This window comes from Podarcis filfolensis (assembly GCF_964270895.1).
Source record: "Podarcis filfolensis genome assembly, chromosome: 8".
Classification (NCBI taxonomy): domain Eukaryota; kingdom Metazoa; phylum Chordata; class Lepidosauria; order Squamata; family Lacertidae; genus Podarcis; species Podarcis filfolensis.
In genome coordinates, this window is record NC_139611.1 from 71,786,294 (window position 1) to 71,808,082 (window position 21,789).

Sequence of the window (21,789 nt, forward strand, 5' to 3'; positions counted from 1 at the left end):
TCTTTTCTTGCTACCCTTGGCAACTCTTGTGTGTGGGCACCCAAGGCGCTTTTATCAAGATATGTGTACCAGCATCTCATATTTCTACTCCCCCAAAGCACCGGAATTACGCGTTATCTTGGCAGCCACGGCTGCATTCACAACGTGGGTTTCTCCGCCTGGCTCAGCAGGTGAGATCATTCAGAATATGGAGCATTAGCTTTATTGGATTTGTGAATTACTTCCCATCATATAAAGCCCCAAGTATAGTCGGAAATTGGTACCTAAAGGGAAGCAAGCGAGACCCTGCGTTTTCCCTGGTCGCTAAAGAGAACACCACATTTTTCTTGCAATCTCAGGGGAGGAGGCCCCACAACGCTGGATATATTTAGAGGCATGGCTCAGCCCCTGGATCCAGACTGAGGGCTCATCCCCACTACTCTCCTCCCCTCTGGGAAAACCTGCTCTTTTCTGCTGAACTGGAGTAAATGTTCATTGGGTTTTCCCACAGATTGCTGTTTGTTCTGATTTAGCACTAAAGAGCAGGTTTTCAGTGGGAAAGCGGCAGAGCAAAGGCAAAACCGCTCAGTTGGTGCTGAGCGTGGTGCTGATAATGCCAAGCTTGGAGGTTCTCTCCCTGCATATTCCTGCATTGCAGGGGGATGGACTAGATGATCCTAAGGGTCCCTTCCGACTCTACAATTCTATTATTCTATTTTAGGCAAATTGCATAGAGACCTGTGCCTAGGAAGTACAGAAGAAGCAGGAAACTGCTCAGATCCTTGTTTTCTAGGCACAAGACAAGCGGAAGTGTGGATTGGCCCTTCTTGGCAGCGCGGCAGCCACACGCACCCTCTCAATTTGCCTCTTTCTGTATGTGTTGTGTTCCTCTTTCTTCTGATCATGGCAATTTACCAGGCCGCGGCCCAGGCAGCTGCTCATTCATCCCTTCCTTAGTTAAGGACGCCAGCGTTCCAAGAATGGCTGGTGGGTTTTTTCCGCCTCCCCCATCGCCACAATAACGCTGATTAGATGGTCCAGGGTTGCCAACTGGCCGCAAATACAAAGCCGCCTGTGCCGTTCTTCTGCAGCCTAAGATGCAGCCCGTTGGCAGGTGAAACACTTCACACCGTGGAGAGGAGCACATTCAGCTGCTCGTTTCTGCTGACCAAGCCAATGTTAAAAGCCAGCAGAAAAACAAAAACAAAAAGAAGGCATCTCAATAAGAAGATCAAGGCCTTTTCTTTTCAGAAGGGCCTGACTAAACGTTGCAATTAAACGCATTATTGCATTTAACATATCTGGGCTGTGTTTTTTATTTGTTTTTGTTTTTTTCAAAAATAGCAGCTGTCATGGCACACCGTAACTTTATTTAACGTTCTCCATTCTCGGGCTGAGATCTGCCTTCTCCACCAGCTCTTACCTGTATCAGGAAGGAAGACACATTTGGGGCCAATTGCAGCTTCCCCTCCACACATGGCAAGTAGCAGCTTTGAGAAGTGGGGGGCAGTTTTTCATCAAATTAACACATCCCTTCTTATGGCCTTGATTCTGATCGGAAGATCTGTGGTTCAAATCCACACAACGGGATGAGCTCCTGTTGCTTCTGCCAACCTAGCAGTTTAAAGGCATACCAGTGCAAGTAGATAAATAGGTACCACTGCGGCGGGAAGGTAAACAGCGTTTCCGTGAGCTCTGGCACTTGTCACAGTGTTCTGTTGCACCAGAAGCGGTTTAGTCATGCTGAACACATGACCCGGAAAGCTGTCTGCGGACAAATGCCGGCTCCGTCACCTGAAAGTGAGATGAGCACCGCAACCTTTGACTGGATTTAACCATCCAGGGGTACTTTACCTTTTCTGCCTGACCCTAATCAGCCCCTCCCAAAGCCGCCATTTTAAAAGGCATCATAAGTGCAACTCCACATTTAATACAAAGGACTGTTTCCAACATTAGGCCCACTGGGATTAATTAACATGAGAAATTTACGTCCATTAATTTCTATGAGTGCACTCCACATAGAACTTAGCTGCCTACAACCTGGTGTGTAGCTTATTCCTTAGTTCTAGTGAATTATTTTTATTATTATTAATGCCCTGCACATCTGGCTGAGTTTCCCCAGCCACTCTGGGTGGCTCCCAACAGAGATTAAAAACAGAATAAAACACCAGACATTAAAAACTTCCCTAAACAGGGCTGCCTTCAGATGTCTTCTAAAAGTCAGGTAGTTGTTTATTTCCTTGACATTTGGTGGGAGGGCATTCCACAGGGCGGGCGCCACTACCGAGAAGGCCCTCTGCCTGGTTCCCTGTAACCTCACTTCTCGCAGGAGCGGAAGATCAGTAAAAAAAAGAGAGGGTAGAACTCAGCTCTTTTAGAACCCAAATCCTGCCACTTATGCAGCAAGCTCAGAATTGCAGATCACAAGGCAGCTTGGAATCATAGACTTGTAGAGTTGGGAAGGACCCTGAGGATCATCTAAGTCTAACCCCCCCTGCAATGCAGGAATATGCGTTTGTCCCACACGGGGAATCGAACCTGCAACCTTGGTGTTATCGGCACCATGCTCTACCCCACTGAGCTACCCAGTGGTGAGATGGAACTTTTGAGCCCATTAGGGTCACAACAAACAAAACAAAGCAAGCGAGTCTAGTTAGAAAAAAACAACCCACGTTTATTGATTGGTCAAAGTTTGCTCCATGCTTGGATGAGAGACACGGAGATGTGGATGGTACAGCAAGGAGAAGCTGTGAGCAGCGCCCCCTGGGGGAAGTGGAGTGTATGCCACAAAAGCAAGCCCTCCCTCGCTCCTTTTTATTCCTTCGGCTGGCCCTATCCTTGGCTTCACAGGTGGCCCAACACCACCACCCCACCCAAAAAAAGCGTCCTGGTTTCTAGCACTGGGGCAGATTGGCTCTTGGGTAGAATCCCCGTCCCCCTTGTGGCTATCGTGGTCATTGGACTTCTTCTTTTTTTTTCTCACAGCGTAGCGGGAGGCACAGAAAGCAAAGCAGCAGCAGCTATGGGGGGGTTAATATGCCCAGAAGCAAGGGGGCATCGTTGGGGGGGGTGCATGGGGTGGGGTGGGTGTTTCCCAGAGGGTGGCAGCAGGCAGCGTTATTGCAGTTTAAAGGGACCCTGTTTTGGGGGTTATGGGAACCAGCCCCCAGCGGGGTGGGTGCCAGCTGAAATAGACAGGCAGAGGGACTTCGCTACCTCATGGCCTGTGTAGCTCCCCCAACCCCGCCCAGGTGCCCGCCCCCGTCATGCAATGGAAGCGCAAGAGCTAACTGGTTATAAAATTGCCCCTCCCTTGTCGAGGATAGAACGGAGAGCCCCTCCCCCTCCCGGGCAGTCGGTGCCAAGGTGCCAAGGTCTCAGGAGAAATGTTCCTGGGCGCAGTTCATCCCCCAGCCAGTCGGGAGCAGCAGAGATTGGCGAGGGCACCTACACACCACCGGCTGGAGCTGGAAGAGAGAAGGAGAAGGAGAGAGGGAGAGTTTGAGAGAAGAGTGGCAGTGGCCATGACAAGATGGAGAGAGACGAATCCTAGCATTTGGGAGCCCTGGCAAACAATGTCTCCCTGTAGGCTTCCCAGCTGCTGCAGGAATCGTGCTCTCCGTTGCCATGGCGTCACCATAGAGTCCTCAGCATCCCCTCCGACGTCAGCAAACTCCATGGTAACGGAAGGTGGGCGGGAGGTTACCTCAGGTGTGGGAGCTTCAAGCTGCCCTCCCTCTCGCAATTTCCTCAATGCCTCCGTAAGGAGAAGGTGAAGGGGGCAGAGAAGCAGGCACCTTTGCACGTGCACAAACTCAGATCGGCGGGAAGGGGGCTGTTTTCGAAACACCCTGGGCACTTTGAGGCAGTAGCTGTTCTTACGGGGGTCCGACCGCATCCTGGCAAATCCAGCTTGCACCATTGAAGTGGATTCAGCCCTCTTGTGCAACAGGGCCCATTCCCCCTCCCCCGAAAATATTTATTTTTATTAATTTATTTTTGCAGTAAGGAAAGGGATGTGCTGGAAATTGAGGTAATGGCTGCTTTTGAAGCAACGTTGTCTAACCTCTCTGGGAAGAAATCAGAATGAATGTCTAATAAACGTGACCTCTCTTATGGGTAAAATATGGCGGTTCAGGTGGACCCCTGGCAGTGGAGGCTGGTCTGTTAGGGCCTACATATGAGGCACTGCCCTGCCAACCTCAGTCTGCCCCTCAGACAGCCCCCTTCTGGCTGCCTTAGCACCCAGTCCAGGGTGCAGAGAAGGGCTCTGGCTGTCAGCTTCCTCCTCCTTGGTCTCACATACCCATCAACTACCCTGGAAAAAAGCAGGACATCCTTTTTTTTCTTATGAGAAAACAGTGGCCCAAATGGCCGTCATGATCTCACACTATTTCCGGCTGCACCACTTTTGGGCACAGCGCACAGAAATTTGCATTTCATAGCACCCCAAAACTCATGTTTTTGGGTGCTGTGCCGGAAAACAGTGCTTTGGGAGGGGGGCTGCAATCTCACGCAGGTCACGTGACTCGCTCGAGACCCAGAAGATGACGTCCCAGATTCGGGCCATGCCGTGCTGGAAGGTATGGTCTCAGTGTTGCATTTGTAGAACTCAACAAGGAAGAGGATGAGGATAAAACGAGAATTAGTTGGCTTCGCTTGTCATTGGCTCTGGCTTCACCTATTGGTGTCTCTGGCGCCCCCTACTGTTGGCCTCCGTACTGCCTACCCTACCAGTCCCAATGCACCAGCCACCACTGACCCCTGGTCTGCTTTTAAGTAGATTGAAAATAGAGAGAGAGAGGTTGTGTTGCCTGCTAAGTTTGCACAAGGCTACACACACAAACAGGCCCATGAGATACCACTTGCCCTCTGCCTCCCTCCCTCCCTCCCAAGGCCACATCACACTTACTAGGAGTCTTGCCCGATGCCCGGGGGTCCGACAGGCTGCAGAGATGAAGACACAGAAAAGGGAACAAGTGAATAGGGATGAAGGGCACAATGTTTGAGGAGGAGGAAGGTCAGGTGGGGGGTGTTGCAGAGTTCAGGTCAGGGATGAAGACAAGAGAGAAAGTGGTCAGGAAGCACCTACCTGGGGTCAGATTTTTTGCACTTGAACTTTTTACCTGCAGCAGGAGGGAAAAAGAGCAAAGTATGAATGGAAGGGAAGGGCTGGGAGGCTGCAACAACGATCCTGTCTTGCTATCTGGTGGGACGAAGTGTCATTCATAAATAAATAAAAATACTACTGGGGCCTGTAACAAAAGGTTGCAGCGTAACCTCACCCTCTTATTCAGGGCTGCTGCCCAGCTGGAAAAGGAGCCATGTAGTGCTGTTCAGAGCTCTCAGCATGAGGATAGCATAGTCTAGAGTGGAGGAAAGGACCCCCCCCCCAAAAAAAAAAAACACCACACGGTAGACCCACTGGCCTCAGCTGTACTTTGTAGTGAAATGTGTCTCTGATTTAGGACTGGAGCATTCAGATGAGCTGAACTTGGGCATTTTGTAGCTCTATAGTGAAAGGTGGGTGAGTGTCTTGATAATGAGAAAGGGGAAGGGCACCCTTTTTCACTCCTGAAAGATCTGTGCACAATGTAGGCAAACTGGCTTGTTAACTTTACAGCATGCATCTACCCCCCCCCTCCCACCATCTATCACCTTGTCTAGATAAAACTAATAGGGGCTTTAGCAAGGCAATTAACTCTTCTCCTCTCATTATCCCAGTTTCCTTCCTTCCTCCACCGCTGCCACTCTTTCGACTGCCACCTCAATATTCAGCACAGTCCTGAAAGGTCACATAGGTCCTTAACAGGCTGCTATTAAAAAGTATTTTCCTTTTCATATTTTGTTTGTTTATGAAAAGATTACAGCTGTGTCATAAAATATGAGGTTATGGCTCGACAATAAAACGTAAAACGCTATTTAAATACAGTACAAAATAATCATTAAGGTGATTGGCTAATCAATAATGTTTTTAATGGCTGCAAAGGCCTGTCAGCCTAAAACGGTCTTCCTCAATCACTGCTAGAGGAGAAACTAAATGACTGTCATCTAGCTAAGGCCATTCAGGGGTCTGTAACTAACAGAGCTCCTCTGGATGGCCTCAGTGACAAATGTATATATGCACCTTCCACATATACCTAGGGAGATCCCTTGGTTAACCCTTTCCCTTCCAATGAAACCCCCCTGAAGCTGCTATTTGCCCTGGAAGTTGAGAAGTCATTGCTCCAGGCCCATCACATGCACCTGTATCTTGCATTTCTGTATCTCACAGTGGATAAGGTTGCCTATGCTCTGGGATGAAAATAATAAGTGTCCAGAAAAGCAGAATTATTTGCACTCGTGTCCCGAAAGCAGGTTTCCCATAGGCATCTGGTTGGCCATTGTGAGAACAGGATGTTGGACCTTTGGTCTGACCCAGCAAAGCTCTTCTTACGTTGTTATGTATAAGCATGATGCAGAATATGACTAAATTTGCTTATGTTACATTCTTTTGTTTACCTATCATGTGTGCCCCACCCTTCTTCCATGAAGCTTAGAGTATTGCTGGGGATTCACCACACAACAACAACAACAACAACAACAACCCTGTGAGTTATGTTAAACTGAGGGAAGGGCCACGACAAGGACCAACACCATTGGTTCAGTGGAACAGCTCATGCCTTGAAGATTAAAGGTCCCAACATTCAATCTCCAGCATATCTACTTTAAAAGATCAAGTAACAGGAGATGGGAAAGACATCTCCTTGAGTTTCTGGAGAGCTGTTTCCAACCAAGGGAGACAAGAGTCTTGACCTGATATAAGGTACCTTCCCATGACTGGTCCAAAACCAACCAGTGAACTTTGTGGCTGAACAGGGATATGGATGTTGGTCAAAGTTCAACATGCTAGCCACTGCATTACTGTGGCATCTCATTTATGTTGCTTCTACTAGTCACTGGAGGGGATGAGCAGAGAGCTATTGTGGGCTCCTAATCCCCTGGCACCTCTGGCATCAAAAGTTTCCTGAGATGTTACTTCTAGAACCTTGTAGACAGGAAGGAAGGAAGGAAGGAAGGAAGGAAGGAAGGAAGGAAGGAAGGCTAGATTCTTCAGTAGCTGCTGATTCCTTTGGCTGATACAGGTATCTGCATTTGGGTGGTTTGTCGGCAGAATAGGGCTTTTCAGAACTGGGAGCTGAGGGAACCAGACAGGGAGGCCAGTATAGGAGCCAAGAGAGGCATAAAGGAAACATACATCAATAAAAAAAGAAGTGACTCACTCAGTGCTATCAAGATTCCCAGCACAAACATGACGATGGCCAAGACCAGTCCCACTGTGCGCAGCGTATCATAGTCTGGAAGGATAATGGAGCTGGTCAGAATGTATGATGCTCATGGTCACTCAAGCACCCAAACCAAAATGCCTTAGATGCCGTATCTGCCACCCAGAGACGTGCCCCGCCTCTCCCTGTAAAACCCAGTCACCACCACCCTTGCACCCCAACATCTTAACACCCCCACCTAGAGTTGAAAGGGACCCCCGAGGGGCAGCCAACTCCCTACAATATCTCTTCCTTCTCGTGTGGGGCAAAAGGATCTCCAGGTAAATTCTTCTCAGAGCAGACCCCATTGAGAATAGTGGACCCAAGTTAGCCATGCTCAGTAATTTCAGTGGGTCTACTTTGGGTATGACACAACCCTCAGACCCAGCGACTGTGCTTCATTTCTACAACATTACTCACCATAGGTGAAGGGGTCCATGTGGCTGCTGTTATCTGGGGAGAAAACAGAGAGTGAGAGTACAATGAGCAACCAGGCCTATTGCACATTTCATTTCATTGGCTGGTAAATCATTGCCTTGGGTAATGTCATACCCAATAGGGTTCACTACAAAACAATGGCTTAAATAAATGTTGTATAATTCATTCCTGCATCCACTATGTGGATAGTGTCATTATACTCATTAGTCACTAGGTGGCGCTGGGCTTAGTTGAACCTGGGTATTGCCATGCATTTCCTGTTGCTGTCCTGTTCTTATTTAAGAGAGATGCTAAAGGTTATTGCCTATCTTCTTCTAAGCATCTTCTAAGTCTTCCATGATGATCCTTCTACATTTCTCAGTTTAGGGAGCACAATCTTGTGAATCTGATGTCACTGGTTCCCTTCAAACCGTTTGACACAGGATGCCATGAAGTGAAAGTCCAGCAGTGACCAGGACACTGAGTTGGAGGCTACAGCATCACTGCTCAAGGAGCTGCACCAGGTTCCTGGCTGGTGCTTAAGAAGGTGCTGAAACCCAAAGCTACCAGGCAGGAGCCCACATAAGAAGAGACCTGCTGGGTCAAGTCAAAGGCCCATTTACTCCAGCATCCTGTTCTCACAGTGGCCAACCAGATGCCTGTGAGAAGGAGGACATGAATGTAGTAGCCCCCTCCCCACTTGTGATTCCCAGCATGCTGCCTCCAGCAGTAAAGGCAGAGCATAGCCAGAATGTCTAGTAGACACTGATGGCCTCACCGTCCATGAATTTGTCTAATCCTCCTCACCATCAAGCTTGGTGGTCATCCGCCACATCTAAATCAGGTGTTGTAGAACCAGAACCAGGACTCTCACAAGCAATTTGCCCTGGGCTTGTGGAACAAACTGACTCCCACACTACCTCACCCTAGTTCAGGGCTTGGGAACATTTTTCAGGCCAAAGGTCTCATTGCCTTCCAGGGCGGTGGGAGGAGGGGCCAGAGGCAAACGTGGGTGGAGCCATGAATGTACATGTTACCTTGGTGTTAAGTAGACTACTTCCTATACGCACATGCACACACGCTTCTCTTTCATCCAGGCAAGAAAGAGGCATGATCAGAGCTTAAGGACAAAGTCTAGACAGGCAAAAGCATCCAAGGAAGGTGCAAAGTAGGACTGGTGAGGGATGTGTCTGGAGAGAGGGTGTGGCATGGGGAGAGTCCCAAGGACCAGAGAAAGAGGCTTGGAGGAGTGCATTTGCTCCTTTGGCCAGAGGTGCCCCACCCCTGTTCTTCAAAAGGAGTGGACTGGAGAAAGAAGTTTAAAGGGCCTCTTCCACACCTTGTCACTGGGAGCTCTCCTTGGTGCTGTTGGAGCAAATTGCTTCCTAGGAGCTCTCCTTGGTGGTGTTAACAACTAATCTGCTTTACTGCCTTGTGTAGATCAAGACAGGATTCGAGTGTGGCATGAGTGGGTTCAAATAGGATTGCCAGGTATTGTTCTTCTAACTTCATAAGATCTAAAGCAATGAGTGATGATATAATGGATGGGCTTTTGACCATGGTCCTCCACTCACTAAGCTCTTCTACCCTACCTGTTATTCAGCAAAGCTATAAGTTGTCCTTGATACAGTAAGTGGGAAAGGAGGGGAGGTAGTGGGACCAATGGGCAGTGGGTTGAGAGGTACAGCGACTGCAGCTGCTTTCAACCTTTTAAAGATAACAGGTATGAATTGACACCTATCGCTGCTTCCAGACCAGGATGGGATTTCTGCCATTGTAGAATGAAGAACACATTTTTTCTAAGAATTGACAATTAAGTGCCTGCCTCTGCATGCATATATAGCAACGCTGGTTGGGAGTGTTTTGCTTCTGATCCTAAGATGTTTTGATACCTGATTGGAAAATTCAAATGGTGTACCCTCCCCATGGTAAAAAAAAATGTGAATAGCTGGCAGTTTAGTATCCTTTAGTATTGCCTACAATTTGAGGCAACTGCCTTAATCTTCCTAAATTTATTTATTCTTGTTTATTTTCTTACAGTGATGTATTGTGTTTCTTCCATCATTGAACCCTTCCAGAAATGAACCAGACTTGGACCTGTCTAGCTTCAGTAAGGCTGTGGTCCCACATTCCTTCAGACTATATCTTGGCATCTATTGGAAGGGCAGGTCCTAGTTCTCCAAACCGTGGTCTTGGACCACATTGGGTAACATCTTTTAACAATGCAATTCTGGATGCTGCCTCTGAGCTGAGAATGTGGTTCTGGTCTTGTGCATTCCCCCAAAAGGTGTGCAATTGGAGGGAAATAAATCTTGCAAAAGAGTACCTCTTTCTTGAGTGGTACGGAAAGCGTTTTGCTTGTTGTGCAAGTGGTCCCTTGAAGAAGGCAAAGATGGGAGATCCAACAGTACTGCAACCTGCCATCTAATCTAATCTCACTTTCAGTGGATCATGAAGGCCCTTATAGGTTCCTGCCCTTTGGTGTTCTGGGTATGCAGAGCCTATACACTCAAACCAGTTTCTAAACCTCTTTAGTGGCTGAAGTTCCCAACTAAGGAACTCTGTGAACTCTTGTTCTGGCGAAGGGTCTGGTCTCTCTTAACGCAAACTTCCCAGTACCTTCCAAAAATGCCAGTTGCCATGATCCTTCAGAAGAGACTTGGAGAGTAAAAGTGGTTTTAATTTTGCAGTGTAGACGTGCCCTAATAATGATTCAAGCAGCACTATCAAGATAGGACAGAATGACACTGACTCATCAGGGAGTCTGGGGTGCTTACGGGCAGTGGTGGATCCTTTTAACTCGGTGTCAGGGCACCTGCATTGAAGGCAGAAGGCCACAGGTTCAATCCCTGGTATTGCCAGTTAAAAGGATTTACCAGTAGGTGATGGGGGAGACCTCTCTGCCTGTAACGAACATCGTTGACAGCTCCTTGCAACTTGAAATATTGCCACGTTTCTGACTTATGGGAAGTGTGGTGGATCACATTCCACATAGAGGGCAAATCTAAGTTGCACCAGCAATTAGCCACAGAGACCATTTTCAGAATGCCAGGGCCGTAGAACAAGGAACACCATCAAGTGTGACTCTGGGCATATACAGAGTGCCTTTCCCTCACCAGTAACTAATCACACACAGCCATCCATCTAGGCTTCAGTGGAAGAGGTTCTAGGCCAGAGGTTATGACTTCAAACACATTTCCAGCGAACATGGCATCCCACAGGTGTTTGGCCAACGGAGGTCTAGACACATCACATTGGGATGGTGTTCATTCTCCTCACCACCAATGGTGTCTTGGCCGCTTGATATAATTTCAGCCATATTTGCAGGAAAGGCAGATCTCCCATATCCTCCAGCTTCTTGCAACCCATAGAGGGGTCAAACACCCCTCAACTTGAGAAAATCCTTGGGAAGATGGTGTGGTGCAATGGTTAGAGTGTTGGACTAGGATCTGGGAAATTGGGATTCAAAGCCCCATTCAGCCATGAGGCTCCCAGGGTGAGCTTTAGCGAGTCACTGTCTCTCAGCCCAGCCTACCTCACAGGGTTATTGTGAGGATGAAATGGGGAGGCAAAAGAAGCACCTGGTCCATCTTGAGCTCCTTCGAGGAAAAATTGGGATAAATTAATACATTTTTTTAAAAAAATCATCTGCATAGCCAAAGATAACCCAGCTACACAAATATACACACCTGCCCACTCTGACATTTCTTCCACCTTTTTGTAAAGGCCACTCACCTCACACACAGAATGACATTTGACCACATTCCCCCCCCAAAAAAAACCCCTCCCCAATTCTCTGCACCATCAACCTCTCCCTCTACCCATCCCTTTTGGTGCAAAACCTGATATGCCCCAGATTTCCAAATGGAGTTGCTATGTCTTTTAGGAGCAACACAAAAAGAGAAAATACCAGCTGCTGCAACTTCTCCCGATATATATTTATACTTCATGCAGCAGGCAGCTTTCTCTGCTACGGCTGGAAGTGACGTTAAAATCGAGAGTTAACAGCACACACGCACACCAGTTTTCACTTGCTCCCATCTCCCATTCTCAAAAGTGCCCCCTCCCACTGTCCCCCTAAGTCAAAACGCCACCTTTGCCCCTCCTCTAAGAGCAGATCTCGGCTCCATCATTCTGGGTTACTGGAAGAAAGGCCTGCTTCAAGTGCCCCTACCTCTTATTAAACAAACCCACCCTACCCATCCCGGTCACCTGCATAAGTGATTCCTTCTCCCCCCCCCCCCCCCGCTGCCCAAGCCTATCTGCAGAATATAGGTAGGGAGAGGGCTCCAAAGTGCTTGATGCAAGATTGAGGGCGGTTGCTGCTGCAGCGCAGGGACTGCGGATGAATAATGCAAACTCCAATGCAGGGGATGGGGGGTTGCCATGGAGACAGGACACCGCATAGCCGGGCGCAGTGTCTTAATCCGCTGCCAGGGCTAGGAGGGGGCAGCTGAGGAGACAGGATGCTCGCTTGGGGAGCCACGCAGCTGGCGCCTTGCCAGCTGTCGACAGGAAACTTTCCTGGCTGGGGCTCCTCCTGCTCCCCACCACGAAACAAGCACCCCTCGTTTTTTAAACCCACAGCTGTCCTGCCAGTTGAGGGCTGGTGAATGAAAACGACCCCCGTGTCCTCAGATCCCCTCTTGCGCTCCCAAGAGTCCCATCTCTCACCCTTCCTGCTTCCCTCTGCCCCTCCTGTAGCCCCTGCGGCCTGTCCAGGAATCCAGGGGGCCAGACAGGAGGCTGGCGTGTGGGTCAAGCTCCCCCACCGCTGAGTCAGCAGGTTTCCCAGAAAGTTCTGGAAGCCGGCCAGGGAAACACCCTGCAGACAGCAATAACCAGGGCAGCCGCAGAGATAAAGGGAGAGGCGTTTCCCAGAGATGCTTATTAAATGGAGAAGCATTTCTTTCTCTCTCTCCTTCTCCCCACAACACCTCCTGCCACAATCAGGCCGTGGATGTCCTCGCCTGCCCACCAAAATCAAAGCGGCCTATGAGGCTGATGCTCTGCAGTGCTGAAGATGCCTAGGAATTCTGTTTAAAGTGCTGACCCTGTTCAGAATTTGGGATTCGAGGTTGGAAGGTGGAGGTGGGGTGTGTGTGGCTCCAGGCCAGCCCCTCAGAAGTCCTTGAAGTAAAACAGCATTTCTTTGGCTGGCAGATTCTTGCTGGGCAGGGGTCCAGGATAATGCTGGTGGTAGGTTAGGGACTGTGAGCGTTTGGAAAGGTACTTCTGCATCTGAAAACTGCCTGAGGCAGGAACTCTTAACAGGCAACAATATCTGCTCTGATATGATAAGCATTAATGGTGCGTTGACCACAAGCAGTTTCATTCTGGGCTAGACGGCTCCAGTAATTAAGTCACAGAGCCTGTTCTCAGAATGCCAGAGCTCAGCCCTAGAAACGCAATTAAGATCAGTGGCCCTAAGCATGTACAGAGTGCCTGTCCCTCATCAGTGACTCAGCCTGCCATCTAGGGAAGTTTCAGACACTCTTTGCACACTACAAATGTAAACTGAGCAGTAAATAATGTAGCTTCCCCCAAAGATTCTGGGAATTGCAGTTTTGTGAGTGTGCAAAGAACCCCCTTTTTGGAGGCCCCAAAGTGTCTTCACATTATAGTTCCAGAGTTATTGGTTGGTAATCATGACAGTTAAGCAGGCTTGAAAGCAGTTTACATGTGTAGTCCATATTTTAGTCTGGCCCCTCTTTAAAAATTAAGCTCTGATCACAAGTCTATCCTGTGCATGGGAACTAGCTTTGGGTGATGATGATGATGAGTCTTATTATTGTTGCTATTGCAAATACTGTTTAAAGGTTCGTTGTAGAGCAGAAACAAATGTTGGAGAGGACTTTAGTCTCCAGCAGATTCTAATCTGAATTTGTTTATAAAACCTGCCCATCGGATTGTTTTTCACTACATCCAGCTATGGAGACTGTTGGATACTTAGTTTTTAGGGTGCAGAGATGTTGACTTCAGCAAGAATACTTAATATTGCCTTAAAATTCACCTACAAAAATTAGTTCATGTTCTTTTAAATACCATAATCATTTGAATTTCAGAAGCAAAACTGGATTGTCTGAATTTTTAAAAAAAATCAAATCTGAATATGGAGGTGTTAATGAATTCCAAATTTGTGTGAATTTCGTTTTGTCTGTTACTCTAATGCGAAGTTGTCAATGGGCTCAGAGGGTGGTCCTAGACAACTCACTATGGTTTAACTTGACTTCTCCATCTCTGAAATGGAAGTAATAAAGCAGGAGCCTACAGGCTTCTTATGAGACTCAGTGAGATAAGGACTGTAAAATACTTCAAATGAGAAGTAATACATTAATTATGAGTCACCAATATTATTCTGCAAAGTAGTATCTCCTTAAAATTGTGGATAGGCAGGCAAGAGATTTGATGGAGGAACTGTCTCATTTATCATGGTATGAGCAAGACAGCCAGATGTTACTGGATAGGTTCTGGAGAAGATCTGCTATGGAACAGATTTGGGGGGATTGGGCTCTAGGTGCATAGGAGGACTCAAGCTTCAAGGTGACACAGAACTCTTCAGCACGCAAATCAAAGAGTTCTGTCACACATTTAAAAACTTGCGCACTTGTCCAATAGGTCCCTCTATTTGTCAGGAGCCTTTCAGCAAACAATGGAGCTTTTCACCTCAAATAATTCTCCATCGGGCACAAATAGCAACCACTTCTCATGAATATGCAAACACCCAGCACTACACATAAGTGACAGCTCTTAGGTTTCTCTGCTGGTGAAAAATAGCAGCATAAATATCAGAGGAAGTCTCTGTTGGTGTCACAAGACATGTCCTCATGATCAACTACCACAGATTTCTGAAATCCTTAATATCCTTTAAACCACTCTGTTTGCAGCAGCTAGAATACTTATTGCAAAGTACTGGAAGACACAGGATCTACCCACACTGGAAGAATGGCAGATGAAGGTGATGGACTACATGGGTTTGGCAGAAATGACGAGCAGAATCCGAGACCAGGGAAGAGAAGCGGCGGAAGAGGAGTGGAAGAAGTTCAAGGTTTACTTAAAGAAATACTATAAAATTAATGACAGTTAGAATGATGTTGGGCTTAAAATAAATGGTTACTATTAGTAATGGTTAAGACAGAGAGAATAAGGACGATTAACATAAATCTATAATAAAATAAGGGAAGATTCGCTGAATAATTGTAAGAACTTGGAATACAGAAACGGGAAGCAAGAGGAAGTCGAGGAAGTAAGGTCTAAGAAATTAGGACATGAAATGGTACTTGTTTTTTGTTCTGTTAACGTGTGTGGTTTGTTTTTGTATGTTTTGTTTGTGTTAATATAAAAGCTGTTTAATAAAAAATATTACAAAAAAAAAATAAAAAAATAAACCACTCTGTTTGACCACAAAATCAAGGTGGCTGAGAATGCCCTCCCCCCACCCGAATTCAAATTATGTGTTCAGTGGCTATTGATGACTGCAGTTCAGCCCTACACATTCCAAGCCTATAATCAGAAATAAACCCCACTGAGTTCAACTACCAGGTAAGTGGGCCCAGGACTGCAGCCTAAATGTTTCCACATTCAGTAACTTGGGTTAAAAACCAACAATGCATATGATTCTGTGAATAATACCCCAGGAGAGTATTCCCTAAGGAGGTTAGTGCACCCGTGGGTATCTGAATTCACATGGAATTTACTTCCTACCTGTTTTCTCTAGTAAATCTGAGGCCCTTTTTCGTGTACCTCCTCTATGAGAGGTTCTGAGGCTGGCAACAACACAAGAATTGGCCTTTTCTGCAGCGGCTCCCTGTTTGTGGAATACTCTCCCTAGGGAGGTTCATAAGGCATCTTCATCATATATATTTTAAGGCACCAGGCAAAACATTCCTCTTCAACCAGGCCTTTGGTTGAGTAATATTCTGCAGCCTTTTAAATGTGTTTGTGCGAGGTGGGGTTATTAATAATGATGATGACGATGATTATATTATTTATACCCCACCCATCTGGCTAAGTTGTTTCATTGCTTCTGTTTAAACTATTTCTTGGTGCTCTTATCTTGTATTGTTATCTTGTGAGCTGCCCTGAGATATTTTGATGAAGGAAAGTATATCTATATCTATCTATCTATCTATCTATCTATCTATCTATCATCTATATCATCTATCTATCATCTATCTATCTATCTATCTATCTATCTATCTAATCTATCTATCATCTATCTATCTATCTATCTATCTATCTATCTATCTATCTATCTATCATCTATATCTATCTATCTATCTATCTATCTATCTATCATCTATCTATCTATCTATCTATCATCTATCATCTATCTATCTATCAAACAAACAAACAAATATGTGGGTAAATCTATGGCTGTACGGTTTTGCAGGCTGTCCACACTTGCCAAGGGAAGCTTCCTCCTAGAGGCTGAGAGGGGAAAGGCTTTCTCAAACGTTACACAAGTGATTTTCAAAGGATAGGTAGCCTGGGAAGGCAAGAGTTCCAAAAGAGGATACAGTATTTATTTAACTCACTGGTTTGGGGTGGGGAGAGGACTTTACCAATGGACAAACAGCAACCACACTTCTAGCAGGGCATACATGAAAAATGCAAACAGATGTGCAGGTAAGTAACTAACAGCCAGTGCTCACATTCGGGAATCTGGTAGGTGCTTATCACAAGCTGTTTAGGGGCTACTGTGCCCGGTACATTTATTTTAGCGCTGAGCAAATTGCTGTAAGCGTACACCTAAGCATCTAAAGAATGAATGCAACCAGGGTGGGATTTAGGTTTGATGATGCCCTGAGCTACTGAAGGTAATGGGGCCCTTTATTTGTCCAGCTGTCCTTTGTCAACAACAAATTGTCACTGTTTCTTGTGTTGAATATATGCTATATATACCTTAGATACCTAATAGGTATCTAAAGCCATTTGCACATAACAAAATATGTATTTTATCAAAGTAATTGATGTAGCAAACCAGGCTAGGAGCCTACACAAAACACTGTTGCTGTATGTAGGTTTTATTTTATTTGTTTTTTATCTTATATTTTGGAAATGTACATCCAGTTGTTTTTTCTTTAATTTTTTGGGGGGCCCCCAAGAGAGTGGGGCTCTAGGCTATAGCTTGTTTAGCATATACATAAATCCGGCACTGAATGCAACAAAATTTTGCATCATGCAAGCATGCTTGGCAAGGAGCTGCGATTGTCTGGACCTCCCTGTTGACTGATGCGGAGTACACAAACTTAAGTTTGCCACTGCAAATGGCCCTGAGCAGCTGAGTTACTAAGCAGGCGCATAACCTTCTGTGGCTGGGATCAATGCATGTAGCAAACAATAACCTTTCCTGACTCCCTCCAACTTCCCAGCCTGCGTGCAGGAAAGCACATCACCTTGGCCTGGGCAGAGAGGGCAGTTCCATCACGACGAGGAGGAGGGGAACTGTTGCAGACTGCTGGATGCATGCATGCATGCACGAACACACACAAAAGCACACCCTGTACGCTCGCCTTCCCTAGTAAACAGACGTACACCTTTCCTAGAACGCCTGCAGACTGGCGGCTGGTCCAATAGTCCCTCCCAAGCAACGCCTTATTCACCAACATATCCTGCCACAGGGTCACATTTCCAGAGTGTATTACAACCACACTTCAAACAGGGGAGATGGACGCACACATTTTGAGCATTATGTGTAACAGAGGCTTGTTCCCTTGCTTCGTACCTGGCGAACATCCTATTTATGAAACTGCAGGTACCCTGGTTGTTGGATCACACGGAGGAGGGGAAAATAGGAAGCTGCCTTCTACAGAGTGAGGCCACTGGTCCATCTAGCTCAGGGGTCAGCAACCTTTTTCAGCCGTGGGTCGGTCCACCATCCCCCAGACCATGTGGTGGGCCAGATTATATTGGGGGGGGGGATGAACGATTTCCTATGCCCCATAAATAACCCATGGATGCATTTTAAATAAAAGCACACATTCTGCTCATGTAAAAACACCAGGCAGGCCCCACAAATCACCCAGAGATGCATTTTAAATAAAAGGACACATTCTATTCATGTAAAAACACACTGATTCCCGGACCATCCTTGGGCCAGATTGAGAAGGCAATTGGGCCACATCCGGCCCACGGGCCTTAGGTTGTCTGCCTCTGGTCTACACTGACTGGCAGCAGCTCTCCAGGACTTCAAGCAGGGAGTCTCTTCTACCTGGAAATGCTGGGGACTGAACCTGGAACCTCCTGCATTTGAAGCAGATCCTCTACCACTTAGATACGGTCCTTCCTCAAGGGCTACAGAGACCCTCCAGCAACAATCTACACATTCTAAGTTAGCTCTATGCACATCCCCCCCATGTTAAATGGAGAAGGAGAAGGAGAGATACTGTGCTCTTGACCCCACCAGCCTGTCACCCCAATGGCTGAGCATTCAACATCACTACGAACCGTGCATGTCCACAGCTGCAACAGCCTTAACAGCTACAAACTGGATCAAGCAAATGAAAAGAGCTTAGATTTGATTAGGGAGCCAGATAATACTCAGCACAAACCATAATTTAATACTTAAAACACAGCCTGTAAAATATTCCAGAATAACTATTCACATTTGCAGGGGGGAAATGTATATACAGGGGGTTGTTGTTGTTGTTTTTGCAGAGGATGGAAGTAACTATTCCCCATAGACTCTGCCTACTGCATTGATCCAGTTGCAAGCCTTAAGACCAATAAAACAAGATACGTACTGGTAACATTTTCTTGTTTTAAAACCAAGAGGATTGGTAATGAAAAGAATCAGGGAAGGGAGTCCTAAAACTGGAGAACCAGAAATCCAGGCATATCATCCAAAAATAGGCAGTGCTTCAATTGCAGGGAGAGAGTCTGTCCCCCTTAGCCTTTTCGACGGCCATTTCAGCTTCTGTTTTTAGAAATCTATTGAGGGGGTATGATTTAGCTGAAATTGGAGGAACTCAGCAGTGGGGCTTGTAGGTTTCCTTAAGGGTGCTCCAACCCTATACAACCTTTAGAAGACACCTGAAGGCAGCCCTGTATAGGGAGGTTGTGAAGGTTTAATGTTTTATTATGTTTTTCTATGTGTTGGAAGCTGCTCAGGGTGGCTGGGGCAACCCAGAAAATATTTGTTGTTGTTATTATTATTATTACTACTCCCTACTCAATTGAGTAGAAGAACCTTATGCATGTACACGCACAGCACATGTAATACCATATGTGTGACCACTAGGTGACAGCATGGCTGGCAGACAAATGGAGTATGTGGTGTGGGGTGTTCAATGGGGAGATGGAATGTATTCATGCCCCTATTGTCAATTGTTGTCTCATCCTTAGCACCTAACTCCTATGTATGTTTACCTGCCAATTGCCTTCCTGATTCCTCATGGGAACTAGGAACATCCATCACTACCAGGCCCCAAATGTACAGGACAAACTTAGATACCATGGCCATGCACTCAAATGCACAGAATCGCAGATCTCGCCCTCTTGCAAACACCCACTCAATACAACATACACACCCAGGAGAAAATGCCATTCATGCACGCACACAAAACTAGCAGATGGTACAGCATACACACACAATCACACCATCTGCACCTAGCCTGAAACTTCACACACACAATGGTAACATGGCATTCATAGAATCAGCTCAAGCATGCACCCTAACACACCCAGGACAGCATCATTTATACAAGTAAGAGGATACAGCATCTGTTTTTGCTCCTGTCTACAATCGCATCCTAACTGAGACAACTTTTATATAAAGGGGATACTCCATTGAAATGAGCTATCCAGGCACAATAATGTAATAGATGGAAATTAGGGAGAGTGAGATGTCAAGAAGGCTGGGTCTCTTCAGACTTCATGCCAAACCATGGTTTGCACCAGCCATCGTTTAGATCCCCAACCAGTTTGTGTTTTCAAACGTACAGCAGGCAAACCGTGGTTCAGAGTGGCTTGCTTGCTTTCCTTTTTCTGTCTGCTGAGCACTCTCTTTTCTGGGTGTACCAGCCCTTGGAGGTGGAACAGCAACTGTAACTGCAATTCATCCATTCAGATACCACACCAAGCTACAGTTACTGCAAATCGTAGTTTGAAAACCCCTTACAAACCATGGTTTCTGATTCTGGTCCACGCAACACAGTTTCTCTGTGTGGGTTTCACGGGAAACTATGGCAAAGGTTCTCTAACCACAGTTTGGCATTGTGTCTGAAGAAGTGAATCTTAGCATGTGTGGGCTGGAGGGGCCAAAGTTCAGGCAGGGAGCCAATGCTTTGCATTCAGAAGGTCCTGAGTTCGGATTCCAATATTACCAGTTAAAAAGGGTCAGGCAGTGGGGCAGGGGACCCTCTGTCTGAGATCTTGGAGATCTGCTGCTGGTAAGTTTACTGGACCGGATGGACAAACAGTCTAATATGGTATGAAGCATCATAGATGTGAGTGATATCATCTACAACAATTTCTGCAAAAAATCTCTCTCTCTCTCTCTCTCTCTCTCTCTCTCTCTCTCTCTCTCACACACACACACACACACACACACACTCCTCTGCACCACAAGCAACTCTCAACACTGTCGAAGCCCGGAAAAGTAAACAGGGCATGTACACTGTGTACGCAGCACACAAGCACAACTGACTGGGCATTCAGAGCTCTGCACAAACTCTCCCTCTCCCACCCCGCTGCCAACCCCCGCCATCAAAACAACCGCAGCATCCCTGCTTCTGCAAAGTTGCACATTCCATCCAAGCATCCAACCCCCTTGATGCACAGAGGCTGCCGCCGCTGCCGCTGGGCAGCATCCTGGTCCTCCCCGTGCTGTCAGTCAAACAGCAGCTGCAGAAGCTGATGACTTCAGGCTTCCCAGGACTGCAGTGAGCCGGGCAACATGCTATGTGACTGCAAACACACACACAGAGCCCACACATTTAGCCCCTGCAGCGACTCCTCCCGGGGGAATTTTGCGGGGGGGGGGAGAGGAGAGGAGGCGAGGAAGGAAGCAAGCAAGCAAGCAGGAAGGCAACAGCTTAACACCTGCCTCTGCAGTCTTCAGTTAAGCAACAGCCACACAGAGAGAAATGCACCTGCCGGCTCCCAACAAACTGCCAACAGCCCCAAGCCAGCCAAGGTTTCCTGGGGATGGTCCTGCAGCCCCCGCGGAGTTCATTCCGTGGGACCGTCTCCCCATCGCAGCTGCTCCCCGGTGCCTCAAAGTTGCAGAAGCACAAGCGCTGCCCGCCCCACTCCACCCCGCAACACACACACACACACACACACACACACACACACCATCCTCTCTCCTGATGTAAGGAATTGCAGGGAAAGGAGGGAGCGGAGCAGTTCAGTGCAGCCAGGGTTAGCGCAGTTTTCGACACCCAAATCGGAAGTTCTTCCTTCCGCTCCGGAGCGACTCCGGAGCGATTCCGGAGCAGGAGCAGCAGCTCCGCACTCCCGGCTCCTTCAAAGGAAATCTGCCGGTTCGTTTTTGCCCGGAGAAGCGAGTCTCGTTTGAACCAAGCGGGGCTTCCTTTTTTGCACGCGCAAAGGAGTCGATTTTGTGCGGGGTCTCCCATCAGCGCCCCACTCCTCCAATTTCCTCTCTGCTTCTGGAAGGAAGCGGGTGGCTAAAACTCGGGCTACCTCAAAAAATAGTAATGTGGCGGGCAAATACCTAAACTACCCCCCGACCCAGAAAACTCATTGCCTCTGATTTCCAAGAAGGCATCCTCCTGCCCCGCAATATCTAGTCTTGGGCAAAGCGAGGGGCTGGACTAGATGAGCTTGTGGGGTGCCCCGCTCGGAAGCCCCCCTCACCCAGCCCTTGCCCCGTCTCCCCCGGAGGTGGGAGGGGGGCGAATCTCACCATGCAGGGGCGTCGGGGGGGTAGCCATGGTGGTGGTGGTGGTCGATGCGGTGACGCAGTTGCTCCTCTTCGCGGGTCCGATCCGTAGCCAAGAGCGAATGCGGCACAGCCCAGCTGGGAGGGAGAAGCGCTAAGACTGGCGTGAAGATGCGGGGCTGGCGGGTGTTTTTCCCCCTCTCTTCCTCCCCCCCCCCTTCGTTCCACGTGGGGAAGGAG

At 47.4% G+C, this 21,789-nt stretch overlaps 2 protein-coding genes across 3 annotated transcripts in view; both read right to left on the reverse strand.

Moving 5' to 3' along the window:
• LOC310769052 (membrane-spanning 4-domains subfamily A member 4A-like) overlaps window positions 1-21,789 on the reverse strand; it is a 639,318-nt gene that overhangs the window by 68,233 nt on the left and 549,296 nt on the right. The window lies entirely within an intron of this gene.
• On the reverse strand, window positions 2,633-21,759 carry LOC310769096 (FXYD domain-containing ion transport regulator 7-like). 2 transcript variants are annotated; one of them, XM_083628196.1, is made up of 6 exons: window positions 21,574-21,759; window positions 7,704-7,736; window positions 7,242-7,316; window positions 5,072-5,105; window positions 4,892-4,926; window positions 2,633-3,446 (listed from the first exon to the last, which is right to left on the reverse strand). In XM_083628196.1, the coding sequence occupies exons 1-6, from the start codon at window positions 21,599-21,601 to the stop codon at window positions 3,427-3,429; spliced, it is 225 nt and encodes a 74-aa protein (XP_083484322.1). In that variant the 5' UTR covers window positions 21,602-21,759; the 3' UTR covers window positions 2,633-3,426. The 2 variants fall into 2 exon arrangements, with proteins under 2 accessions (XP_083484322.1, XP_083484321.1); XM_083628195.1 differs by lacking the exon at window positions 21,574-21,759 and adding an exon at window positions 12,375-13,110.